Raw genomic sequence first — 25,831 nt, 5'->3', positions numbered from 1 at the left:
AAAATACTTTAATTTCATATTATTACATGACGTAGTACTTTTGTTGTTGTTCGAAAAGGACACTGCAACTTCATTATCATAGTAGACCTTCAGTGGCTTCCCAATAGAATCAACCACCTTTAACTCTGATATGAAGTTTTTTTAACTATATAGCCTGCGAGGTATTCTCGTATAATGTTATGAATTATGCCTTCATGGTATGGGCAACAGTGGTCGTCTGGTTTTCACTCCTCCAAGAGATCGTGACCCCAGCAAGTAAGAAGATGTATCCAGTAGTAGACTTTCTACTATCAAGGCATCCTCTTAAGTCCGCATCTAAGTAGCCAATAACCTTGAGGTGATCAACTTTATGATACGTCAATATATAGTCGTTTGTCATTTGCAAATATCGCAAGACTTTCTTGGCAGCCTTCCAATAGAGTATACCTGGGTTAGACTGAAATCTGCCAAGCAACCCTATTGTAAAAAAAATATCTGGTCGAGAATATGTCTGCGCGTACTGCAAGCTGCCAACAACTGATGCATATGGATAAGCACTCATCTGTGCTTTGTCAATATCGTCTTGTGGACAATCCTTTAGGATCAACTTGTCACTTTTTGATATGGGTTTTGAACTAGGAAAACAATTCTCGATCTCATATCGCTTTAACACCTTATCTATATAGGATATCTGGAAGAGGCCTAGAAAACCTTTTGCTTTATCTCGACGGATCTCAATGCCAAGAACATAAGCAGCCTCACCCATATCTTTCATATCAAAATGTGATGCAAGAAACTATTTTGTCTCTAAAAGCAACTTTATATCGTTGGTTGCAAGTAAAATACAACATCAATATAATGAACTTACTCTCACTATCCTTAAGGTATATGCATTGATCAATAATATTTTCTATAAACCTGAAAGTCATAATGACTTGGGAAAATTTAATATACCATTGTCAGGAGGCTTGTTTAAGTCCATATATTGATTTGTTGAGCTTACAAACCAGACGATCATTTTCAGAGAAACCAAAAGGTTGATTCATATATACCTCTTCATTCAGATCCCCGTTGAGAAACGTTATTTTCACATCTATCTGATGTAACTTCAAAGTCATAATGAGCTACAAGGGCCAAAATTATCCCCATTGACTCTTTAGTTGAGACATGAGAAAACGTCTCATTGTAGTCAATGCCCTCCATCTGGGTGAATCATTTAGCAACCAATCTTGTTTTATGTCTCTCTATGTTACCTTTGGAGTCCTTCTTGGTCTTAAAGACCCATTTACACCCTACGGGCTTTACTCTCTTAGGTAACTCAACAAGATCTCACACTTGATTTTTAGCCATAGAGTCTAACTCTTCTTTCATGGCTTCTATCCAGTGTATAGATTGTTTGCTTTCTATAACTTTCATAAAAGTAAACAGGTCATCATCCATATCTATGAAATCACCAGGCTCCTGAAGGTACGCCAGATAATCAGGATGTATAGCAGATCTCTTAATTATTGTGGATCTTCAAACAAGTCGTTCTTTAGGCTCATATTGAACCTGATCATCATGTTCGTGTTGTTCTGCATTGTCCATAATAGGTTCACTTTGGATTTGTGCATCAAGAACCGAATGATCAACCACATCATCATTAAAAATAATAATACGGTATCTTTCGATGTTTTCCTTAACAGGTGACGAAATTGGATCATGTACTTCCTCAAAACCAAGGTTTTAAAGTACACTTAATCCTATTGAACCAACTTCTAGGAATTTTGCCTTATCCGTTTCAACAATCTATAGTGAATGAGATGGGCAATAAAACTTGTACCATTTTGATCTTTCTGGATAACCAATGAAATATCCACTGGTTGTTTTTGGATCAAAGGCTTTAATGTGGGGGTTATACAACTTAGCCTCTGCAGGACATCTCCATATGTGCATATAAGACAAAGATGGTTTCCTACCTTTCCACAACTCGTAGGGAGTTTTAGACACAGATTTTGTAGGAACCTTATTCGAAATATGCACAACAATCCTTAAGGTTTCACCCCACAACTTCATGGGAAGTGTTGAATAATTTAATATGGCTCTGACTATTTTTTTAAGCGTACGATTTCTTCTTTCAGTTACACCATTCTGATAGACACTACCAGACATAGTATATTGAGGCACAATGCCTTCCTCTTTGAGAAATCGCGCTAATGGTCATTTCCTTTGCCCCATTTCAGTAAACCTACCATAATATTCGTCACCTCTATCAGACCTGACTATTTTAATAACTTTATCGGTTTGTTTCTCTACTTCTTTTTTAAATTCCTTGAACATCTGAAAAACATCAAATTTTTCAAAAATCAAACAGAGATACATATACCGAGAATAGTCATCAATAAAAGTGACAAATATTTTTCGCCTGTGTAACAAGGGGTAAAAGGTCCATATACATCTGTGTGAACCTCCTCTAATATCTAACTACTGCGTTTGGCACCCTCTTTATATGTGTTTGTATGCTTAGCCTTTATCAATCAATACATGAGTCATTGTCGGTAAAATCTAGATATTTCAAGATCCCTTCATTTGCGAGTCTCTTTATTTTCTTTTTAGAGATATAACCCAAGCTTCGATGCCAAATTCAGGAATTGATCCAATTTTATCCAATTTCGAATTGAAAACAGACGTAGTTCAGATATATGAGTTGGCGAATGTTTCTCCCTCCAATATATTTCAAAACAATATCCAAATTTATCCAATTTTGAAATTGAAATTAAGTTTCTACTATATGATAGAATATAAAAGGCATAATGAATATCTAAAACTATGCATGTATTTAGAGTAATCCTGCAGGTTCCAACACCCTTCACATGTGAACGCATCTTGTTTCCCGAATAGATGTTCTTCTCATGCATTGTTGGTTCCCTTCTGCTCAGGAACAACTGTAGACAATTGGAAATATGAACAGTAGCACCAGAATCAATCTACCAGTTATTTTTAGAAATTTGTAATAAATTACATTCATGAGAAACAAATGACAAATTACCTCTCTTTTTCAACCACTTTTTGTACTTTATGCAATCTATCTTTCTATGTCCCTTCTTCTTGCAAAAGAAGCACTTTATAGGATCAGAGGCATATTGTTTGTCTTGAAATGTCTTATTCCTTGTTGGCTTCTTCCTAACATTTCTCTTAAATGCATTCTTCCTTGGTCCTACCTTTGATGCATGAGAAGTCATATGTGCACTCTGCACCTTCCCCCCTTTCAACCTATCTTCTTCTTCAACACACTTGAACATAAGTTCATTGAACGTCCATTCATCATTATGTGTATTGTAAGATATTTTTGAAAGGTTTGTACTCTAAGGGTAAGGACGCTAGAACTAAATGCACTATGAAAGAATCAAAGATGGTGAGTTTCATGTCATTTAGCTGAGATGTTATGTTCCTTATTTCCAAAATATGTTGGCAAATGTTTTCCTCTCCAATATATTTCATAGATATGAGTTTAGACATCAAGGTACTGACTCTGGCCTTCTTTGAACTCACAAATTGTGCTTCAATAGCACTTAAAAACTCTCAAATAGACTTCTTAACCGAACCCAACTTTATTGAATGCAAATAACAAAATGAGAACCAATGGCTTACCCCACAGTTCACACCAACTGGCAACCGACCTTCACAATTTCACATTGCCTGAACCTAATCAACAACTTCAATCGATCCAACATTATGACTAAATATGACAGCTAAGGACGACTTTCTCAAGACCCAATCAAACATCCTCACATAAGAAAGGCACACAATTTTATGTGGTTCAGTTGGGCTAGGCCTACGTCCACTGTAACTCTCTCTCTCTCTCTCAACCATTTTCCAAAAGAGGGAGATGTATATTTATAAGAAAGGTTTCTCAATATCACATAAAGGAGGTTTCTCATTCTTGCACGGTTTCCTAATTACATAGGACTTCTTACAGCAGATACAACTCTTGCTAAATTAGACAAGATGTGACTCTTCATGATGTATTGTTTCTCTAATTTATGTTTTTTGGAGATTTTATTTTTGAAAATCTAATTTTTTTTGTCTTTTGTTTTATATTTTTTGTTGTTTTTCTGTTTTATGTTTTTTTAAGATTCTATTTTTGAAAATTTAATTTTTTTTGTTTTTGTTTTTGTTTTTGTTTTTGTTTTTGTTTTTGTTTTTGTTTTTGTTTTTGTTTTTGTTTTATATTTTTTGTTTTTTCCATGTTTTTGGAAAAGAAAACAACCTCTAACAATAGCAAGAAAATCACCAATTTTACGTTCCTATCATATCCTTCTAGGCAAAACTAAAATCGATCATGAACTGAAGATTCATAAAGGGTGAAGGCCTCATCACTCTCTAACCAACACCTTAAAATGAGATAATGCTTTGTTTCTGGTGGTTCTTCACAGAATCAATGGCAGTAATAACATAGAGAGATAGAGATAGAGAGAATTGGGATTTACCGATCAGTTACCACACCGCTAACACCCCTTGACACATCATGCAGCCATTCAACACCAGAAAACCTCACCGCCAACCTATAAGGTTCCATCGTTAAGAGGCACAAAAAGGAGAAAGAAAAAGGATGAAAGGTAAAGTGGGGCAGGGGTGTCAATGGGTCGGGTTTTATTTGGATTTGACCCGTACCAAACCCCATAGGGTCAAGGTTTGGTGATAAATAAAAAGGTTTGATTAGAATTCGGGTCGAACCTGAAGGATCCGGTTAACATATGAAGTTGGGCATGGTTTGCAAAATTTCATACCAGACTCGGAACATACCTGAGTTTCGACAAAGATCTGCTATTTTTCAATGTAAAAAGGATAAAAAATGTTATTTTATTGGGTATGGTTTGGGGTCGGTTCATGTAATCCTTATAGGATCCGAGTATGGTTTCTCTTTTGGTGGGTCTGATTGAACTCGGGTATGAACCCAGTACCAACATCTCAAATCAGGTCGGGGTCTGGTTCTACTTGAGTCCAAAGCAAACCCGACACATTGACACCCCTAGGCAGGGGGTAGGGGTAGGGTGTCTTGTTAAAAATCCTGAAAAAAAAAGAAACGCAAAAGTTAATTTTGATTGAAATTAAAAATTCAGTGATATTTTCGCAATACATAGTTACAAAAGATAATTTCATGAGAAATTCAATTTCTCACAAAAAATAATGAAGTTTTTATCGTTTCCTAAATTTCTTGCAATTTTTTCACGAGAAATTCATATTTCTCACAATATTTGTCACATTGCTAGCAAAATCATTTAAAGAAGATATATATATATATATATATATATATATATATATAAAGTTAAAAACAATAGAATTTGAAATGTAACCCTATTAAGCCAAGCCCAAACTAGCTCATTTACATAATAAATAATTATTCCATACTTGTAAGTAATAGAATTTGAGCTCAAAACTTATTGCTCGTAGGTCAAACACTTCAACCATTTGCATTCTATAATATAAAATATATTTATTATTAATAAACAAGCCCAAACTAACATTGGTTGTGTTGCATCGTATTTCAGATCGCATAGTTTCACAATCAACATCATGACATAAATCAGGATATACAACAACATGAAAATCATGATTAACAGTCAATCAAAACAAGAACAGGGAGCAAGCATATCGATTTCCGCATAATACCAAAATTCAGACATCACATGAACAAACAGATGCAAAGAACACAATAAAAATAACGGAAACATGTTATTATTGTGTAAAAGGCTAAGGCGTACGAAAGTACTTCCCTTAGAGAAGATTTTCCCCCACATACAGTGCAAACAAGGTTCGGTGTCCTTACACCAGGATACAATAGCCTCGATGATCAGGGTCGATGCACTCCGACGGATCGTCCTTCGAAGACAACCTCTCTGAACCGTTGTGCAGAAAACCCCTTTCTGGGATTACTAGGGAAAGAGAAAATGCAGTCTTTTTCTCAGAATTTTGTGCGTCTAGCATATGCGTAACCCCAGTCCTAACCACATTTTTATAACCCACGAACGGTTAAAAAAATATGGAAGGGATCTATTACAGAATCCGAGGGATCAAGACCCATTAATGGACACAGACTACGAGGAGTCGTGACCCGTTTTCATTTCTCATAACCCATTAATGAATCCAAATAATCACATAAACTTTTGGCAAAAAGGTACTTTGGTCTTGATTGGATATGGCCCTAAAGGGCCAATTATCCAAGCTCGAGCTCGAGCCCGGCCCAGCCCGGCTCGGCTCAGCATGGCACGGCGGGCAGGCGCGCGCACGCGCGCATGTGTGTGGTTGTCATCCCATCCTCTTATTCTTAGGAACAAGTGTAAGAGTTTACATGTAGGTTATAAAGCCCACAACAAACTCAAACCTCTTCAATATGGGACTATTCCACATCATCAAGTCCAAACTATTTTCCAAAAAGGAAAACAACTCACATTTTTCTTTATTTGAATTCTTTCTCACCTCCTCTTCTTACACTCAAAATTCCTCCACAAATTCAAAGAATGAAAACGAGAAGAAACCAAGATGCAAGATGGGATAATCTGCAGCAGAACATATCATGCTTTCAGTAATGGTACCTTTCGATTTGAACCACTACCTTAGTTGACTAACTTTACCCCCACAGGAATGAAGTGAACTGAAGTCTTGAACTTGAACCTTTGGTGTATGAGTGTCCATTAGCAACAACATGATAAAAGTTTTGGTTGTAATCTTTAGGGGTGACGCATTAAAGGCCATGCACCCGAATCCTGTTTCATGAGTGACTTCAGGAATAACCCAATTCTTTAAACTGCGGCTACACAGTCACCCTCACATAGGTGGGCTTCTTCAGAGATGCATTGCTAACATCTCGCCTATAAGGCTTTGAACCCATTCAGAGTTTTAACTCTTCCTTAACTTGCAGCTACAACACCTTTCCAGAGTAAACAAGGGAACAGACACAGATACATAGTATCCCATAAATAAAGTGCTATCCAGTTCACCCTATAACTTGTTATTACCACATTGAACCTACTTTGTTGGATCTCCACTCAGATAGGTTGGGTTGCTACTGTAGATGAACTACTGATGGGTTTCAGTCACATCCCCTCTCTGGATTTTAGGACTAATAACTTATCTAGTTCTTTTGTTAACGGATCAATTGTGTTCTTTTTGGATCTAACATAGTCCACAGCAACCACTAACTGAGATACCAATTCCCTTACAGATTTTATTCTGACTTGGATGTGTCTTCTCTGCTTTTGATTATATTTTATCCTTTTAATCTTTGCAATTATGGTCATATTGTCACAATGCACAGGTACAACAGGAATTGGTTTGCTCATTAAAGGAACTTCTTCAAGAAGTCCCTTTAACCATTCAGCTTCCATTTCTGTGACATCTAAAGCATAGAGTTTAGCCTCAAAAGTAGATCGAGACAAGATGGTCTGCTTTACTGATCTCCAGGCGATTGCGCCGTCACCCAAGTTAAAGACATATCCTGTTACGCCATAACTCCCAGAGTTCATGGCTATCCATCTCGCATCACTATATTCCTCAAGAACGGTAGGGGAATCTCTTGTAATGTAAACTCAAGGAAATAGTTTCTTTCAGGTACCTAAGTACCCTATCCAATGCCTTTCAATGAGTACGATTTGGACAACTTGTATATCTACTTAATTTTATCACGGAGAACAAAATATCTGTTCTCATGCAATTTGCAAGATACATCAAACTTTCAATAATCTGGGAATACCTTAATTGAGACACAGGGACACTAGTCGTATTCTTATGAAGAGGAATAGAAGGGTCATATGGAGTTGCTACAGATCTCCCTTGGTTATAGCCAAATTTCTCAAGTACTTTCTCAACAAAGTGAGATTGAGAAATGACTATCCCCTCAGCTGAATGAGTCAACTTTAAGCCTAAGATCACATTTGCAACACTCATATCCTTCATATCAAATTTACTACTAAGAAACGACTTTGTCTCATTCACAATTCTCATATTTGAACCAAACAATAGAATATCATCTATATACAGGTATAAAATAATACAACCATCACTTTTAACTTTACAATAAACACACTTATCAAATTCATTGACAAAAAAGCCAAATGATAAAATAATATTATCAAACTTCTCATGCCATTGTTTAAGGGCTTGTTTTAGTCCATATAATGACTTAACAAGTCCACAAACTTTGTTTTCATTATCAGAAGTCACATAACCTTCAGGTTGATCCATATAGATCTCTTCTTCAAGATCGTCATGCAAAAAGGCAGTCTTCACGTCCATTTGATGGACCGAGAGATCATAAATGGAAGTCAATGCAATAAGCACCCTAATAGTGGTCATCCGGATAACTGAGGAATAGGTATCAAAATAATCTATTCCCTCCTTTTGTTTGAACCCCTTGGCAACCAGTCTTGCCTTGTACTTGTCAATGGATCCATCCAGTTTCAACTTCTTCTTAAAGATCCATTTGCACTCAATAGTGGAACTATCACGAGGGAGGTCAACCAATTCTCAAGTGCCATTAGAGACAATGAAATCCATTTTACTCTTTATGGCATCTTTCTAATGCCTTGCTTCAAGTGAAGCCATTGCATCTCGGAAAGTGGGAGGATCATCCTCAATAAGTGATAAAGTCACTTCCCAAATCCTTGGTAATACATGGTCTCTTGCTTCTTCTTGGTTCAACCACTTCCTCAGACTCAATTGGTCTAGGATGGGAACAAGATGGCTCAACCCCCACATCTGTCATCCTTTTCACATGTTCGAGAATGGAACCAAAAGTTGAAGGTATATCTAAAGAAGTAAGATTCTGAGGTACACCAACTTTCATGAAAAATACATCCTCAAAGAATGTAACTTCTCGAAGCTCAACAATAGAGTTTACATCTATGCCAGATATCTCAGACTTAATTACTAAGAACTTATAGGCATAGTTGTTCTCTACATAACCCAAAAGATAGCATCTACGATTTTAGGACCCAGCTTCTTCCTGTTGTGCTCTGGGACAAGTATCTTTATAAGGCACCCCCACACTTTAAGGTATTTCAAGTTAGATTTTCTATTTCTCTAGAGTTCAAAAAGGCTACTATCCTTATGCTTTTGAGGAACTCTATTCAGAATATGGCAAGCCGTATTCAGAGCATCCCCCCACATATAGGTAGGTAATCCAGAACTCTTAAGTAGAGCATTTATCATGTCAGTTAGAGTTCTATTCTTTCTTTCTGCAATCTCATTAGATTAAGGAGAATATGGAGCAGTAAACTCATGAACTATGCTAACAGACTTATAATATTCATCGAGTTTATTAGAGGTATATTCTCCCCCTCTATCAGACCTCAATCTTTTAAGTTTTCTACCAGTTTGTGTTTCTGCTTCATTCTTAAAAATAAAAAACTTATCAAAAGCTTCATCTTTTGATTTTAGCAGATACACATAACAATATTTAGTACCAGCATCTATAAAAGTGATAAAATACTTTTTATGATTTCTGGTTAACACTTCATTAAACTCACATATATCTGTATGCACCAGATTCAATATTTCAGAATCTCTAACAATCATATAGAATGGTTTTCTACATTTTTTTGTTTGCACACAAATTTCATATTTTTTAGTTTTATCTATGAAATGCTCAAAAATCATCTTCAAGTTCATCATGTGTTTCACAGGATTGAAATTCACATGACCTAATCTATTATGCCACAAATCAGATGATTTTATGTTATATGCAACATTAGACAATGAATCAAAAGAAACATCATTCTCTAATTTATCGCTGCAAACATATTCAACACGAAGTTTAAAAAAACCATCATCTAAATACCCCTTGCCAATAAAGGTTTCAGAATATAAAATAACAACTTTATTATATTTAAAGTTAAATTCATAACCCTTTCTAACTAGACATGAACCACTTAGAATGTTCCTTCTAACTACAGGCATATGGTGCACTTTGTGTAAAGATAGAACTCGTCTTGAAGAAAACTTCAGATCCACCCGTCCAATCTCTAACACTTTTGCAGTCGTTAAATTGTCCATAATCACATATCTGCCTGCAGCAGCCTGTTATGAGACAAAGACAGACTTATCAGCATAAATGTGCATATTAGCCCCAGTGTCAACCAGCCACTCAGTTGGCTCATAAACGTGATAGATTTGCAGGTTAACAGAAACATACCTAATACTGGTCCAAACGACTTCAGCCACAATATTGACTTGAGGCGTTCCATCTGTGGTCCCATGAGCTTTGGCCTTCTTGGAAGGACATTCCTTATCCCAGTGCCCAACCTGTCCACAGTTCCAGCACAATTTGTTCTTTGCCTTTTTTTGGATTTCGGCCTTAGGTTTAAACTTATTTTTCATTGCAGATTTTAGTTTTTGTCCCTTGTCTTTAAAAGATTCGGTCATCATGTTCACTTTAGGTTATTCAGTAGGCATCACAACCTGTTTCTGACTCTTATGTTCTTCTTCAATGGTTATGGCTACCATAAGATCATCCAGAGAGATCTTCTATCTACAATGCTTGAGAGACATACCAAAGTCTACCCAAGACTTAGAAAATTTCTTCACGATGGTCATAACTTGAAACTTCTCAGAAAGTTTCATATCAGCCTCAGCCAAACTGTGGAGCAACAACAGAAACTCGTGTGCATGCTCAGTGACCGACTTGCCCTCAACCATCTGATATTTCAGAAACTTGACAACTGAGTACTTTTCAAGACCTTGGTTTTTGGTATTGTACTTTTTGTCAAGTTGATCATATAGGGCTTTGGTCGTGGTAGACGAGAAACAATATACATCGAACAACATGTTGGACAAAATCAACAGTATGCAACCACGACATATATTGTCCTTCTCTTTTCACTCTACCGCAGCACTAACCGCAGCAGGATCAGGGTCAGTTTCAGAAACCGAAGGGCAGACAAGTTCCAGAACAGATAACAGCCCTATCGTAGTGAACCAGATTTTCATGCATTGCTGCCAATGCTTGAAATTCTGACTGGCAAATTTCGCAGGCATGCCGGACATGTCTACTTTTGGTACAAAAGCAGAAAAAGTCGACATGCTTAGAATATTCTCTAAGACTGTTGGATCGTATTTCAGATCACATAGTTTCACAAACAACATCATGACATAAATTAGGATATACAGCAACATGAAAATCATGATTAACAGTTGATCAAAACAGGAACAAGGAGCAAGCATATCGATTTTCGCATAATACCAAAATTCAGACAACAGAACATAAACAAACAGATGCAAAGAACACAATAAAAACAACAAAAACATGTTATTATTGTGTAAAAGGCTAAGGCGTACGAAAGTACTTCCCTTAGAGAAGATTCGCCCCCACATACAGTGCAAACAGAGTCCAGCGTTCTTCCCCCAGGATACAATAGCATCGACGATCAGGGTCGATGCACTCCGACGGATCGTTCTTCGAAGACAACCTCTCTGAACCGCTGTGCAGAAAACCCCTTTCTGGGATTACTCGGGAGAGAGAAAATGCAGTCTTTTTTCTTAGAATTCTATGCGTCTAGCATATGCGTAACCCCATTCCTAACCACGTTTTTATAACCTATGAACGGTTATAAAAATGTGGAAGGGATCTGTTACGAAATCTGAGGAGTCGAGACCCATTAACGGACACAGACTACAAGAAGTCGTGACCCGTTATCATTTCTCATAACCCATTAATGAATCCAAATAATCACAGAAACTTTAGGCAAAAAGGTACTTTGGTCTTGATTGGATATGGCTCTAAAGGGCCAATTACCCGAACTCAAACCCGGCTCGACACAGCGGGCGGGCGCATGTGTGGTAGTCATCCCATCCTCTTGTTCTTAGGAACAAGTGTAAGAGTTTACATGTAGGTTATAAAGCCCACAACAAACTCAAACCTCTTCAATATGGGACTATTTCACATCATCAAGTCCAAACTTTATTCCAAAAAGGAAAACAGCCCACGTTTTTTTTTATTTGAATTCTCTCTCACCTCCTCTTCTTACACCCAACAGGTTGTTCATGCTCAAGCTTGTCGAGCCTACTTCACTAGTTCAAGCGAACTCTTTACGAGTGGCTCATCTCGTTTCCCAGCCTTAATTGAGTTTTATAGTATTATGTTATCACCATGAAAATGTAGAAAGTGTTGGAGGAAAAAACAAGAGTAGCCAAAGCAGTTCTCTTTCTATGTGATTTTTTTTAAGAAATTCAACAAACACTTGGTAGGCACAATTACATAAACTCCAACTATGTGAAAAAGATTGCTTGAATTTTATCAACTGAACTTCATATTTCATCAAACTTTCTTTCCACCATTTTGTACTAAACAACCTAGTTTATTTGGCATTCATGGGTATCTTTCGGTTCAAATGAGGCCTTCTCCACGTGTGTTTATATACTAGTTTCTTTATGTTGGCATACCATGTTACATTTTAATCTCTGTTTTTAAAAGTGAATTATGGATTCCATGTTGCTCACCGATGTTTGGGAGCCTCTGTTTTGCCAAGAACACAAATTGATGGAGTTGGCAGTCATTAAATATTTAGCATTTGAGATAGTAAAACCATGGTAAGAGTACAGACAATTTGCTTCAGAACCGATAAATTTCATAAAAATAGCCAAAATAGTAGGTATTGCAATCAAGGTTTTTAAAAGCGTGAAGCATTTTTGAAAAATCTGAAGATGATTGAAATGTTTGGCCTGCAAGCAATAAGTTTAGAGTTAACAAATCCTATAGCTTAAGTGTTTGAAACAATTATTTATTTTGTAAATGAGCTAGTTTGAGCTTGGCTTAGTAGGTTTAGGGACCAAATTATATTGTTTTCAACTTTTAAAAAATATGTTTTTGTAAATGAGCTTACTTGTACTTAGCTCATTTAGCTCGGGCGTTTCATGAGCTCAAGCGCACTCGGCTCAACACCATAAATGAGCCAAGCTTGAACACCCTAGCTCGGTTTGTTCAGCTCATATACCAGTCATACTCCCAGCCCAGACATAAGACACCTTTTTCAATTGGGTTTTACAGAAAGAGGTGTGCGCAAGTCTCTGTTTGGGGGCCTTGAATTGGAGGCGTCTTGCAGTTTCCCTCAGTGCTCTTATGCTCTCGACTGTTTGGGGGCAGTGGTGTTGCCAAATCGCTGCACGGAGAATGGAGTTGGCAGCCCCAACACTGTATTTCAACACATTCACAAGAGGATTTTTCACCAACTCCATCATAAGACCACATTTTGGTAACACTAGAAATGGTTTTTCTCCCCCAACGCAAGGCTCCCAAACAGAGGCCAAAAGGTGTTCTTGATTCCTAGTTTTGAAGATATTCATAATTTTCAAACAAAAAAGGGAAACCATGTAGATCATCACATTTTTGTATTGCTTTTCTCACATTTTTTTGAGAAAGAAATGGAAAATATTATTATCAGTAAATAAAGCAACAAGATAACATTTCTTAACCGCCATCATTTTTTATAAGAATTAACCATTCTATTTTGGTCCTATCTTCTCTCTTTCTCTCTCTCTCGTCGCATCCACACACAGGAATCTAGACAAAATCATAGCCTAAATATTATAGGAAAGACTTTAACAACCCTAACTATTCCTCATGTTACTTTCTCAGTCTCACATCAGAAGTAACAAAAGAAATGGACTCGGTAGCAGAATGTAGCAAAACATGCAAACTGCATTAGGGAAGAAGATGCTTCACGTTCAAAATTATAGTAGAGTTTCTCTTCAAGAAGAATACAAGCATTTCTTACACTCCTTGAAACTTCAATACCACCTGACATTTTTCAACAAGGGCAGCACATGAACTCGCTTTTCAATCGTTGTATCAATTCAATATCGCTTTGCTTTCAACTCAGCTTTGCCATGAACCATGCCAGAAAGCTTATTAATCTCATAAAGAAATGCCAGTGAAAACAGGAAGCTGCATTGAAACTTTCACAGAATCAGAACTGGTAACATAGAACATATACCATTATTAGAAACCTGTAACTGTCCAAACAAAATCAGGAAGAGATCATAAGCCATCATTTTCAATCCATCAACTGATTCTTTTTAAAAAAGATTGGCAGAAAGCAAAACTAGACCTACTTATAACATAGCAAATAAATTGGTTAAAACTCTGTTAAAAAGTCAATGGTCTCTCACATCTGAAGAACAGTATACGAAGTAGACCTCTATCAATGTGAAAGTCACTATGGTGTAGTTGCTTACAGATGTGAATTCAACATTGCATCAGACATGAAGATAAAGTGCAAGTTTTTGGAGTAAACTTTTGCAAAAACTACAAAAAATGTAATTGTGCCTATAGTGAGTTTTACCGTGCCATAGTGCCACATTATGTAACAGAGTATCAATATCAATAGATATAGGGCAGGTTATACTCAAAACTGTATAAAAAATATTTGCTAAGATGAAAAATTAAACGTTGGAAAAGGAAAAACTGAAAAGAAAAGATGCACCAGCAATCAAGTCGAAATATTTGAGATAATAATAGAGATGGCAAAAGGCTTTATTTCACACTATTTCCCATCGGGCCCTCTTAGATCAGAGAGAGAGAGAGAGAGAGAGAGAGAGAGAGAGATGGTGCTGGTCATCACTTGCACATTTATGGAAATGCCCTTCAATTTGGTATTCTTGAAGTAGACTATGATCGGACTGGATGTATTAAATCAAACACACAATGGCACTTCATGACAAAGAACTACCTTCCTTGTTCCCAAGAACAAACTAGGTCCATGCAACATAACATAATATTCTTGAAAACTACTGATTCCTGTACACGAGATAATTTTGATGCACTCTTCTCAAATATAACATTCCTAGTGTGCTTATCTGAGAAAAAAAAAGAGAGAAAACATTCATGATGCTCCTAATCTATATCACAAATGCTGGCGATGTTTAAGTACCACAATTTCAAAGCAATAAGTTCATAAAGCAGTAAAAAACCCATAAATTTGTGATATTTTCAAAGTATCACTTTTTCCAAAACATTAAAAATTTATTGTGATACTAACTTCATTAAAATTTTCTCATTTTTATTTTATTTACCATTTTATATATGTTTTGCAATTCTTAAATTTTATGAATGCCAAGATTTTTTCTATTTTTTTAGTTTATTGATAAATTTTCCTTAGCTTACAGAATTCTGATAGCAGGACATTGTTCCTAATATATTGACATGAAGAACATATTTAATAGTTATATCATCGGAAATCGCTTGAATCTCGAGACGCTCCTCAAACCAATCATATACTTTATTGAGATAGGTGAACCAAAGGGACACCCCTATGAGAACCGTATATGAGATTTTTGTCTTGTACGGCTCAAGCGAAAACACCTCAAAACTGGTTCTGGTTGCAACGTGCAATAAAAAGAAAGATTCGAAACCTTTTAGACACTTCACTTGATTCAATCTTTCCCAAAAAAATGAAGGAACCAAAACCTAAATCTCTTCTTTGTGGTGTTTCAGACCTACCAAGATATTGCTACCAGATCAACATCCAACTTTCATCGCTATATCAAAAAGGAAATAGGATTAGGAAACAGTAGCAAGTAGCAACTCATTGGATGGCCAAAGAGAACCTCATAGGATTTTCCACAATGGTGAATGCCTAAATGATAAGTGCCATATTTATGTCGTAAGCCGATAGAAGCATTATAAGGCACGAGGCATCTTCGATTGGCTGTAATATGAAAAAAACACAAGCACACACACTAGAGTGGAGAGCCAAAGCTCTCAATTGTCTTATTGATAATTCAAAGATATACAAGAGAGCCTACCCTCTTTAATAGGCTTACATTAAAAGGAAACATTACAAAGACTGAAATACCCCAAGAAAGATAAGAACAAGAAAGAATAAAAAAATAACTATGTACAAAACAAGAGAATAACAAATATAAAATACCAATTATACCCCTAAGACACAACCTACTCACTATTTTCACAAGGCATGAATGATTACAATGCACACATGCCAAATATATGGCTCCGATGAAACTTCTAGCCTAATTGCTCAAATGGGCAGAATCAAACATGGTCTCATTGGCACTTGCACATGATCGAGATGCTGCCAACCACTCTCTCCCTCTCTCTCTCTAGAGAGAGAGAGAGGGTGGACAGTTGCAGGCCATCTGATCTACCAGACGGTCCAAAAGGCACAAACTATGTATATAACTAGTTGTATTTAACATGTCGCATTCAACTAATTGAAATGATCAAAATACCCTTAAAAGTAATGGTATTTTTTGTGAATACATTAGCACTTTTTGGGGTAAAAAAAGTAACTTTTACTTTTCAAAATCGAATTTGTAAAGTAGACCTTTTATTTAAAAAAAAGTGTTTGAGTTTTGTTTTCCCTCCAAATCGAAAAGACTCATGTTACCCAAAAAAGTTACCATGCATTTTCAAAACTGCCATCACTTTAGGGGTGTTTGAACTTTGGACATTTCAATCAATAGAATGATTCTAATGTTAAACACAACTAGTTTGATGTTAGATAAACCCATATATATACATATTAGCAATATCCAACTGACTGAAATAAAGAAAATATCATTAAGATATTGCATTTTGAAGATACACAGCATAAAGTGACTCTTGTTTTGTGGAATTGAAAAATCACACTTTTCAAAAAGGGACAGAGTACTTCTGTAATGTGAATCTAAAATCAGACTTTTTTTTTCTCCAAAAAGTAACCTGTATTTTAAAAAATTCCATTGGTTTTAAAGGTCTTGTGGCCATTTCAATCAATTGAATGCTGTTTACATTAGCATAAAAGGTTAACATTAGATAAACCCATACGTTTGTGAGTTATAGTGTTATACACAACTCGAGTTTGACATGCACGTCCAATTTTTAAAAAAAAAAATAGGACAGGGCGACACAAATTTCATGAATTTTTAATCAATAAAAGATATTTCAACATTTTAATATATAAAATGCTTTTTTATTGAATTATTAATAAAAAGTATTAAAATAATACTAAGAATATTAAAATAATGTTTGTATGTGTCAGGGACTCAGGGTTGTGCTGGCACGTCATAGTGTGTCCGACTCGTGTCACCCATGACACACCCCCAAATGGTGTGACAGTTTTCCAGAGAAATCAAGCCTTATTGATCTAGTAGAAGCCATACCAATCATATATTACATATAAGTTGCAAAAACATACAGTGTTGATATTGCTTTTCTGTATCAAAAGGTTACCATATCGGTAATGTCAAGTCACATTGGAAAAGAAAATTGCTTGGAAGACATTTCTGAATAAAAGACCATCAAAGAGTTACTATAAGGCTCCTTCTGAAAGATGCATTCGAAGGGCATAGGAGGGTTTTGGTCATTGTAGAATAGAAGGGAATACAAAATGTGAATTTTGTAACCATATCCTCTCTAGAGAGTTTTGTGGAGTCTCATTGTCATTGTACAAAGACAGGCAAAATTCCTTCATATCCAAAACCCCTACTTTGATACCCTTCCCCTAAAAATAAGCCAAGTGATTTTGACCACAAGCCCTTATCAAATGCTCATAAACTGCCTCCTCCCAAATAGAGCAGATTATCATTTATTACACCAAATTTTATGGGGTACATAAACCTTTAGACATATAGGTGTGAGATATGCACTAACCACCACCAGGACAAAAAGGCGAAAATAATTATCTAATCACGAATGCTCTTGCAACCAGTCAAGAACAACAAGAAATGCTTAGACAGCCAAAGCAAACATCAATATCAGAAGACATTTACTGCAATGTTACATGGGATCATAATAAACTTTTAGAAGCTTGGAAAAAGGAAAGTGATCATAATATATCAACCCCATAAACTAAAATTTGCAAAAGCAACCCAGACAGCAAGTGCTTAAAGTTATTCATTTGAAACTCATTCAACAATATTTATGTCGTGATACAGAACACTATGATGGTACTATTCTGTTAATGTATATATATATATATTAACATATTCAACATCAGTACCCACAGTACCAGTCACCAACAGTTAACAGCAGTAACGTATACACTGATTTCACCAAGGGAAGCAACAGTGAATATTATTCCAGAGAAGAAAACACAAAAGCCAAAGAAGACATGTACAAAACTCCTCAACAAGACGAGTACATTACAGTCTTCCATTATTAATCTAATGAATCAATTGAGACTATTAAAATGATCATTTGCATGATTAGAAAGATAACCTCTAGCGTTGACCATGACAATCAGGCTGCTCTATTGAGATCACACAATCCTAAATTCTGAAGAAATATGAGGTACTAAGTATGGGCATTGGTTGAGAGTAAATAGGACGGAAAAAATAAAGTTTGTTTCAACAGTTTCCACATCTATCAAAAACAGTAAAAATTCCATAGGCAATGACTGCAACAAACTGTGCCACTAATACAACTATCCTAAAAAAGCAAACAGCTTCCATTAAGTGTGATAATATGTGAAGGAATAGATATCCAACAAGGAAAAAGACAATGTTATATCCAAGAAGTCAAAAAACAAAACACAAAAAGGGTCAGCTTCAAAATCCTTCATTGACCCATAGTTGGCAAACACGGTGAGTTGACTCAGGAATCGCCCGAGTCGATCCGGATCGGACCCCAACTGGGTCACCGATTCAGGACCACCGATCCGCATGCCACTTATGTCTCTTTTGTCATGCATTTCGTGGTTTTAATGCATAATGCTTATAAAAGGATAACTTTTATAAAGAATAATCTATTTTTAAATCATAATATCAACGATTATGTATAGTTGAATATTATATAACTTAGTCATTAATGTCATGTGCTAAATTTAGTGATTATACAGTTTGGAATTTGAACTTTTCCATGTCTTAACACTAAAAAATTCATGTTCTAATTCGTCTGAGTTACCGAGTCAACCCGCTGACTCGCGAGTCAAGGGTTAGAAGATCTAAATCCGAGTCATGAGTTAGGCGATTCGAATCTGAGTCATGAGTTTGCCAACTATGCATTGACCTAGTGAACAAACAAGTGCAAGATTAATAGCGCTGCTCTAGAATCATAATGACATCAAGCATCATCTAGAGGCCAATCATTAATTTCTTTTATAAGAATTCATTTATGAATATATGTGAGAATATAACTATAAATTTCATACATCAGAGAATGGTCCGACACAAAGACAGAAGCACCATAAGATTAAAAATGGAAAAGGAGTACGAATGTCTCAGAATTACCATGTTGTTATACAAACACGATGAACAGTACCAGCAGCAATAAGTGCAACAAACTCTGCTAGTATCACTGCAAAATCATTAGAAAACTTAGATATGCTACCATAAAAATAGATATAACACAGGAGAAGAGAAAACCATTCTGCACCTACCAGCACCCCAGCCAGTTCGAATGCCACATGATTCCTGGAAGTTTCCAATAAACTACAAGACATACAAACCAACTTAAAATCTCATGAGTTTACAGCATGACCTTCACAAAAAATTAGAGACACTACATTACATCGTATAATGTATATCTCTCAGATGTTCCATTAAATTCAGAAAGATATAGGCAAGAACCAGTATCTCATGAACATGGTGGTGGAAGTAGATAATTTCCAAGCGAATAGGCAAAAAGAAGACTGACATAAAGTGTTATACATATCAACCACAGCTAGATGTAGTCCACATATTCACATTAGCTTGAGACAAAGCATGGAAGTTTTGAATTTCCTACTATGGCTGCTCTCTTCCTGTTATTACTCATACGGTTAGCTATTACTCAATGTCTACTACACAATATGAGAAGTGCAGTTTTATTTCATTCTGTACAATTTTGGCAATGTTGCTTCCCTTATATATTTTTAGTTTCCTTTATTTTATTGTACATCAGAGGGAAAATTGACCAAGTTAATAAGCACAAATGCAAAGAGAGCAACAGAGATGTATGCCAGCATTGCATGCCACCTCATGTGTGTGTCTATGTGTATACATATTTGTCTGTTGCTGATACCCCTACATTGTCCAGGTAGCATGGGCTTAAATGGACAAACAACCATACACTCTCTTCAAGCAAAAATGTCTAAAACACTGGACCATTTTGGTCCCAGCATGAAAAGGACTATGATAAAAGACATGGCTAAACATGACAAAAATGAAACATCAGATATTCACACTTTATGGACAGGGCATGTATAAAGCAAATAGCACATAAGAATAATCAATAAAACACGTTTGAGTAATACTATCACCATGGTCAATTTCCCAGCAAATATGCCCATGGTGGTATGAAAAAATTACATTAAACAGCAACATAAACACAAAGATAGTAAATGTGGAGAATGAAAGGAAAGAACAACGACTCAAGTAGTTCAACATTTTAGTTCCCGTTAAATCAATGATATTCATGTCAGTCTACCAACACTTCCCCATACCATTATGTCATAATTCCTCATAGCAATCATATAATTTCATGAATATTCCTAAAAAAAGATGTATTGTACAATATAATATAATTGATCATACTATCACACTGGCCTAAGGTATGGCACACTGTGCATTATAGCAATACAAATTTAATGCATGTTATCAGTGTGCATTGTATGATACAAGGGGAGTGTCACATTATGCCATGTAATGCGCCCTATATGGTACAAACCAACTGCTTTCCATTTCATGATCCAATTATTTTCCCCCACTTTTTAGCGTAAAAGGAATAACTTTTGAACCATTTTTACACCCAAACCTTCTTTTAACATTTCCTCCATCGATCTAGCTTGATTTCTTCCTCAAATCTTAAGATTTTCATGATTTTCCATAAAACAACCTAGAGAGTCTGAAGCAAAAACTTAAAGGGTTCGCCATAATTATATACATGGGTGATAGATTTTTGTGCAAAATCTCCAAATTTTTACTTGATTCAACCTAAGGAAGGTTATATTCATGCAAAACGATGTTCAATCTACATTTCATTTATAGAGGTAGAAAAGGTCAAAAACCTGAAGAGGTTTATCTACATTCTTTAAAAGGGTTTTGCTATAAACATCTTATTTTCTTCAAAGAATGGCATTAAAAGATCCAACTTGGTTAACCATTGTGAGTATTGTCAAAGGGAGTTCTATTGAGGAATGTCTTGAATGAAGCATCATTTGGCCAATAAAAGGCCAAATGTTGCCTCATGCACATTCATAACTGATAGAAGCAATAAAATGACAAATTGAACAACTTATTTCAGGAAAACCAGGAAAAAATGAAAAGAAAAATAAATTGTAAAAAAATGAAGACCAAAATATGTCTACATTATAGGAGGAGGTGACTAAGGATGTTGAGGTAGAAGGGAGTGCTGGAGATAGTGTTAATGACCCTCATGAAAAAGACGTAAAAATTCAACAGCAAAAAAGCAAAGGCATAGCTTAATATGGTGAGGCATATGTGTACCACCAGTAAGGAGAAGGGAAGGAGCTGCCTCAAAAAGAGTGTTTATAAACCCTGGATGAGGAGTTGTCAAAAAAAAATTGCAAGTAATCTAATATATGTTTTGCTATGGCTTCAAAACAACTGATTGAGCAGACTTTGAAGTTGCACATTATGAGACTTTCATGTCATTTAATGAAACAAATACTTTTCAATGCATATAATGTAATTACATAACATGCATTGAGGGAAAGAATTTAAATGCAATAGTACACTGAGCACAAGAAGACTAGGAAGATTACCAGCTGATGGTAGACGGGTGGATGAAGAATAGACAATATTACTACTTACTAGGTAATTTTTTTTTTTGGTCTCATGTCCTAATGGACTAATGCCTATGTCACATAGGTGCAGGTGCGGATGCTGATACGGGTGCAGGTGCAGAGGGTGTGTGTGTGTTTGTGCATTTATGTATTTGTGTATATTAACTGAATCCGTTTTTGACAAAAAATGGACCTCAATATGGTTCACTTGCGACACGGGTATGTTGCATGTTAGAATTGTCCATGTTACATAGGTTAATGCTTTTGAAGTATACTGATATTTCAAATAGATCGAAGGCAACAAATAATTTAGATATTAAAAGTTGTCAATGAAGGAAACATTTTTTTCCTTTTTATGTTTTTTGAATAATAGGTTGCTTCTTAATGCACTATATTTGTTCGTTAAGAGCTATGTCACAGTGACACGTCCAAATGGGCCCGTGTCATGGATGAGACACTTGGACACGAAGTCTGCCACGTTTTAGTGCGCGACATGTTGATGACATGCTACAAAACGTGTCCGACTCTGTGTCTCAAACATTGAAGATAAAAAATAAACTTTTGAAAAGAAAAGGTCCTCTACTTGTCCAGAGAGAGAGAGAGAGATGGCATGTCATCTTGAAAAACATGATTCCTTTTTTGATTTCTTGTATTGTCCCTCGAAAATTGAAAAGTACTCGTTCATCCTCTTAAAAAGAGAAAAAGTAATCAGTTTGAACTCTTAATAATGAAGGTCACTATGGTAATTTGGCTCGTGATATAACCTGAGTTAAATGACAATATTAAATGCAGGCCCTTGTTTGACAATTTCCAGGAAAAGTTTGGCCCATATTTGGAATTTCAGAAACATGAGGCCTATATTTGGAATTAGGGGCAAAAGATTGGCCCCTAAATGGAATTTTCCTTATTTTTTTATCAATCACGTGATTACATTATGGTTTATGAGAGATTTATGAGAGAGAGAGAGTCATCTCAATAAATATTACAAAAATGTCCTTTAGGTGGGTGATATAAAATATTTTATATTAATTATATTATTAATATCAACACGCTTTCATAAGTATTAAATAAAATAAAAAACTTTTAAAGAAACAATACAAAATATTTCATATATATCTATATATACATACGTGTTGTAGTATCTTATTTTTGAATTTTTTTTTTAACCCGTGTCGTGTACACGAGTCACTTACGCATACATACCATATCATTGTGACATAGGTTAAGAGTTTAAGAGTCTATGACTCACTGTAGATCTCCCAAATTATACTATTACTCCATTAGCTGTTATTTAGTTGTTGCATATCATTATCATATTCCTTGAATTAATGTTTTGCACATAGATTTGCCTAATGCTATCATGTTAGTGCTTAAAAATATGCTTGTTGACTTCAAATGTTTTTGTTTTCTTAACTCTCTTATTTTAATGTTTTCTTATTGGTGCAACTTATGATACAGTAGACCCTTCCAATATGCCTTCCAGTATGATTTTCTCGCTATAATAGACAAACACATGTTGATAATTAAAAAAAATGAACTAGTTAGTGCTTTGCTAAGTTCACCCACCTATCAATAAAAACATGGGCAACAGTAAACAACACCAAAAATAAAAAAGAATGTCACTTAAGCAAGTTCTTTAACAAGTAAAAATATGTAAGTTCCTTAACAAATTTAGATACAACATCTTCTTACTCTAACCAATAACTATCTATTTGGAATGAATTGCATGGTAAAATAAAGCCCACAATACATGGTACAGAGTGCAAGTTTCTCTGATGGAACCCATATATGAAATTAGTAGGGCACGCACACCACAAAGAGAGAGAGAGAGAGAGAGGAAATAGAAACTTCATTTAAATTAAAAATAAATAATGAAAAGGCAATCAAGAAAGCTTTAGATAGCTCACTGTTAGCAAGATAAGAAATAGGAGAGAGCTTGTAAAGCCTCCAAGTATTGTAAACAACTCTGAAGATGCCAGTTTTCCTCTATACATTTCCTGTAATGATAGCGTCACAGCAAAGAGGAAGAAGGAAGATAGCATTGAGTTTGTTGAACTTGCCATTCTCACCAAACTGTAAATAACCATACGAAGAAAAAGTGTTAGGAGTCTAGAGGAGACAGAAACTTATGATAGAACCAAGAACTTCAAAAGTGAAGAATTAGTTTCTCCCCTACTTCTGCAACATAGGATACAAAAATTCAGCATACCATCTGTATAATAAGAAACAATGACAAAAAACCAAAAACTAAAACAAAATTCTGTAAAATATTCAAGATTCAAACACTGGAAAATATAAGTCATCATTTAGCCATGCTATTGAGGCATAACAACTAACATCCTTTTGGATATGGGCCAGTGACATGTTTGGAATGCCACAAAATACAGCATGCGCAAAACCAACAATCCTTTATTAGTGACTGTGCATCTGCCACTACCATTGCTAGTAAAATACTGTCACTAATTTCACCAGCAACAAATCGGGTAACCACCACTAAAGGTACATATGTACAGGCAATCATTAAAGGATTATAAATGGCAGATGTGATTGCCACTAAAAGTTTTAAGGCCTATTTGCACCACATATATAAGTGGTGGCAACCGAAGGTGAATTGAGAGGCGAACAGAAGACACCACTAAATATTTGAGTTTAAGCGAACACTAGATTGGGCCAAAGGCCAGGCGTTACATCCTAGTGTGTTTACACTCTGACCTGGCTCTCCCCAATTTCCATCATAATAATGCTAGGTTTTTTATGGAACGATCTCACCATGTACATCTGCCCTACTGTTCATGTTAATGCTTCTTAAAATGACCATGGATTTGTACCTAAAAGGAGCAAAATCCACAAGCACACATGCACACATCGTATGTATCTGCTTCATAATTGTGCACCATATCTAGTATTACTGTAAATGCAAGTCAATGTATGTTAATTGGTCAATCTATTGCAGAGGTTCCTTGATCTATAGCATGCTTTACACAACAAAAAGATCCCTAACCTGTAAAATAAAGCTGAAGAACAAAAGAAAGATTTCAGACAGGTGAAGCATTTTAAGATTTCGAACTGATACACATGCAGCACTTAAGCTTATTTTCAACATTACAAATATCTGTGTGGCGAACACAGCAACATCGAAATCGGTAACACAGACAGATTCTTCTATCATTTCTTTTTATAGCAACAACAACAACACAGTCAACTGAAGAAACACGAATATCATATATTCATGAAAAACAAATCTAAGATTTAACAGCTAATTCTAGAAAATAACTAAAAAAGAAGAATTGAGAGAGAGAGAGGGAAAAAAGAAGAATTCAGAGAGAGAGAGCAACGGCCGGAAAATGAGGGAATACAGGCGACCCACATTTCCCGGCAAGGAAAAAAGGAGGTCGAACGGCGATCCCCTTTTCCGGCTATAGAGAGAGAGAGAGGGAGTACCTGCCGGAGAGAGAGAGGGAGTACCTGCCGGAGAGAGAGAATTGCCGGAGGGGGGCTGCGTAAGAGGGTGAATGATGGGTTTCACGAAAACCCTGCTGCTTTGAGATGTAAAATCGTGGCGAAATACCGGGTTTTCAGAAAAGCCGAGTTTCAACAAAACCGTGATTTTGCCGTGTTGATCCCGAAAATGGCAACTTCCCCCGAGCGCAGTCACGGTTTCCTCATTTTGTAATTGGAAGCAAAAAAAAGATATAGAGAAAAAAGAAAATTTTGCCTATAAGAAGACGTTTGGAATAGAAAAAGAAAATTTTGCATATGAGAAGTTTTGATATGATAATTTTTCAAAATAACTTTTTTTTTACTTGTTTGTATTGCATAAGAAAAATAAAAGAGAATATGCTAGAAAAATGAAGGAAAGAAGAAGAAAAGGGATTGGTGGTGGTGGTTTTTTGTCATCTTCTCCCTTCTAGGCATTGGCACATCGACGGCCGCATCCACGACATCGACTGCATGACCCACGACTATGACAGCGACACCGACTCGCTCTTCTAGAAGATCACCATCTCCTATGCATGCTAGGGCTACATCGGCTTTGGCACTGACCACCTCGGCCACAATCACTCCAACGACCTCCATTGATACCTCGACGACCTCCCCAAGATCGCCTCCTCCTCCCTCCTCTTCTTCTAGTCTGTTTGTGGCTCCCTTGCCTACCT

The 25,831-nt window shown here is 36.0% G+C and overlaps 1 protein-coding gene across 2 annotated transcripts; it reads right to left on the bottom strand.

Annotated features, from left to right (window-relative positions):
* Positions 1–13,387: 13,387 nt before the first annotated feature.
* LOC149812129 (uncharacterized) lies at positions 13,388–25,443 on the bottom strand. 2 transcript variants are annotated; one of them, XM_089993293.1, is made up of 5 exons: positions 25,140–25,443; positions 23,582–23,747; positions 19,329–19,380; positions 19,180–19,246; positions 13,388–13,897 (listed from the first exon to the last, which is right to left on the bottom strand). In XM_089993293.1, the coding sequence occupies exons 2-5, from the start codon at positions 23,735–23,737 to the stop codon at positions 13,807–13,809; spliced, it is 366 nt and encodes a 121-aa protein (XP_089849419.1). In that variant the 5' UTR covers positions 23,738–23,747; positions 25,140–25,443; the 3' UTR covers positions 13,388–13,806. The 2 variants fall into 2 exon arrangements, with proteins under 2 accessions (XP_089849419.1, XP_089849420.1); XM_089993294.1 differs by lacking the exon at positions 25,140–25,443 and adding an exon at positions 25,116–25,136.
* Positions 25,444–25,831: the final 388 nt, after the last annotated feature.

The sequence above is a fragment of the Nuphar pumila genome, chromosome 17 (assembly GCF_984573655.1).
Source record: "Nuphar pumila chromosome 17, dmNupPumi1.hap1.1, whole genome shotgun sequence".
Classification (NCBI taxonomy): domain Eukaryota; kingdom Viridiplantae; phylum Streptophyta; class Magnoliopsida; order Nymphaeales; family Nymphaeaceae; genus Nuphar; species Nuphar pumila.
Note: the sequence above shows the minus strand (reverse complement) of the source record. Positions and strands in the feature narration are given on the sequence as shown.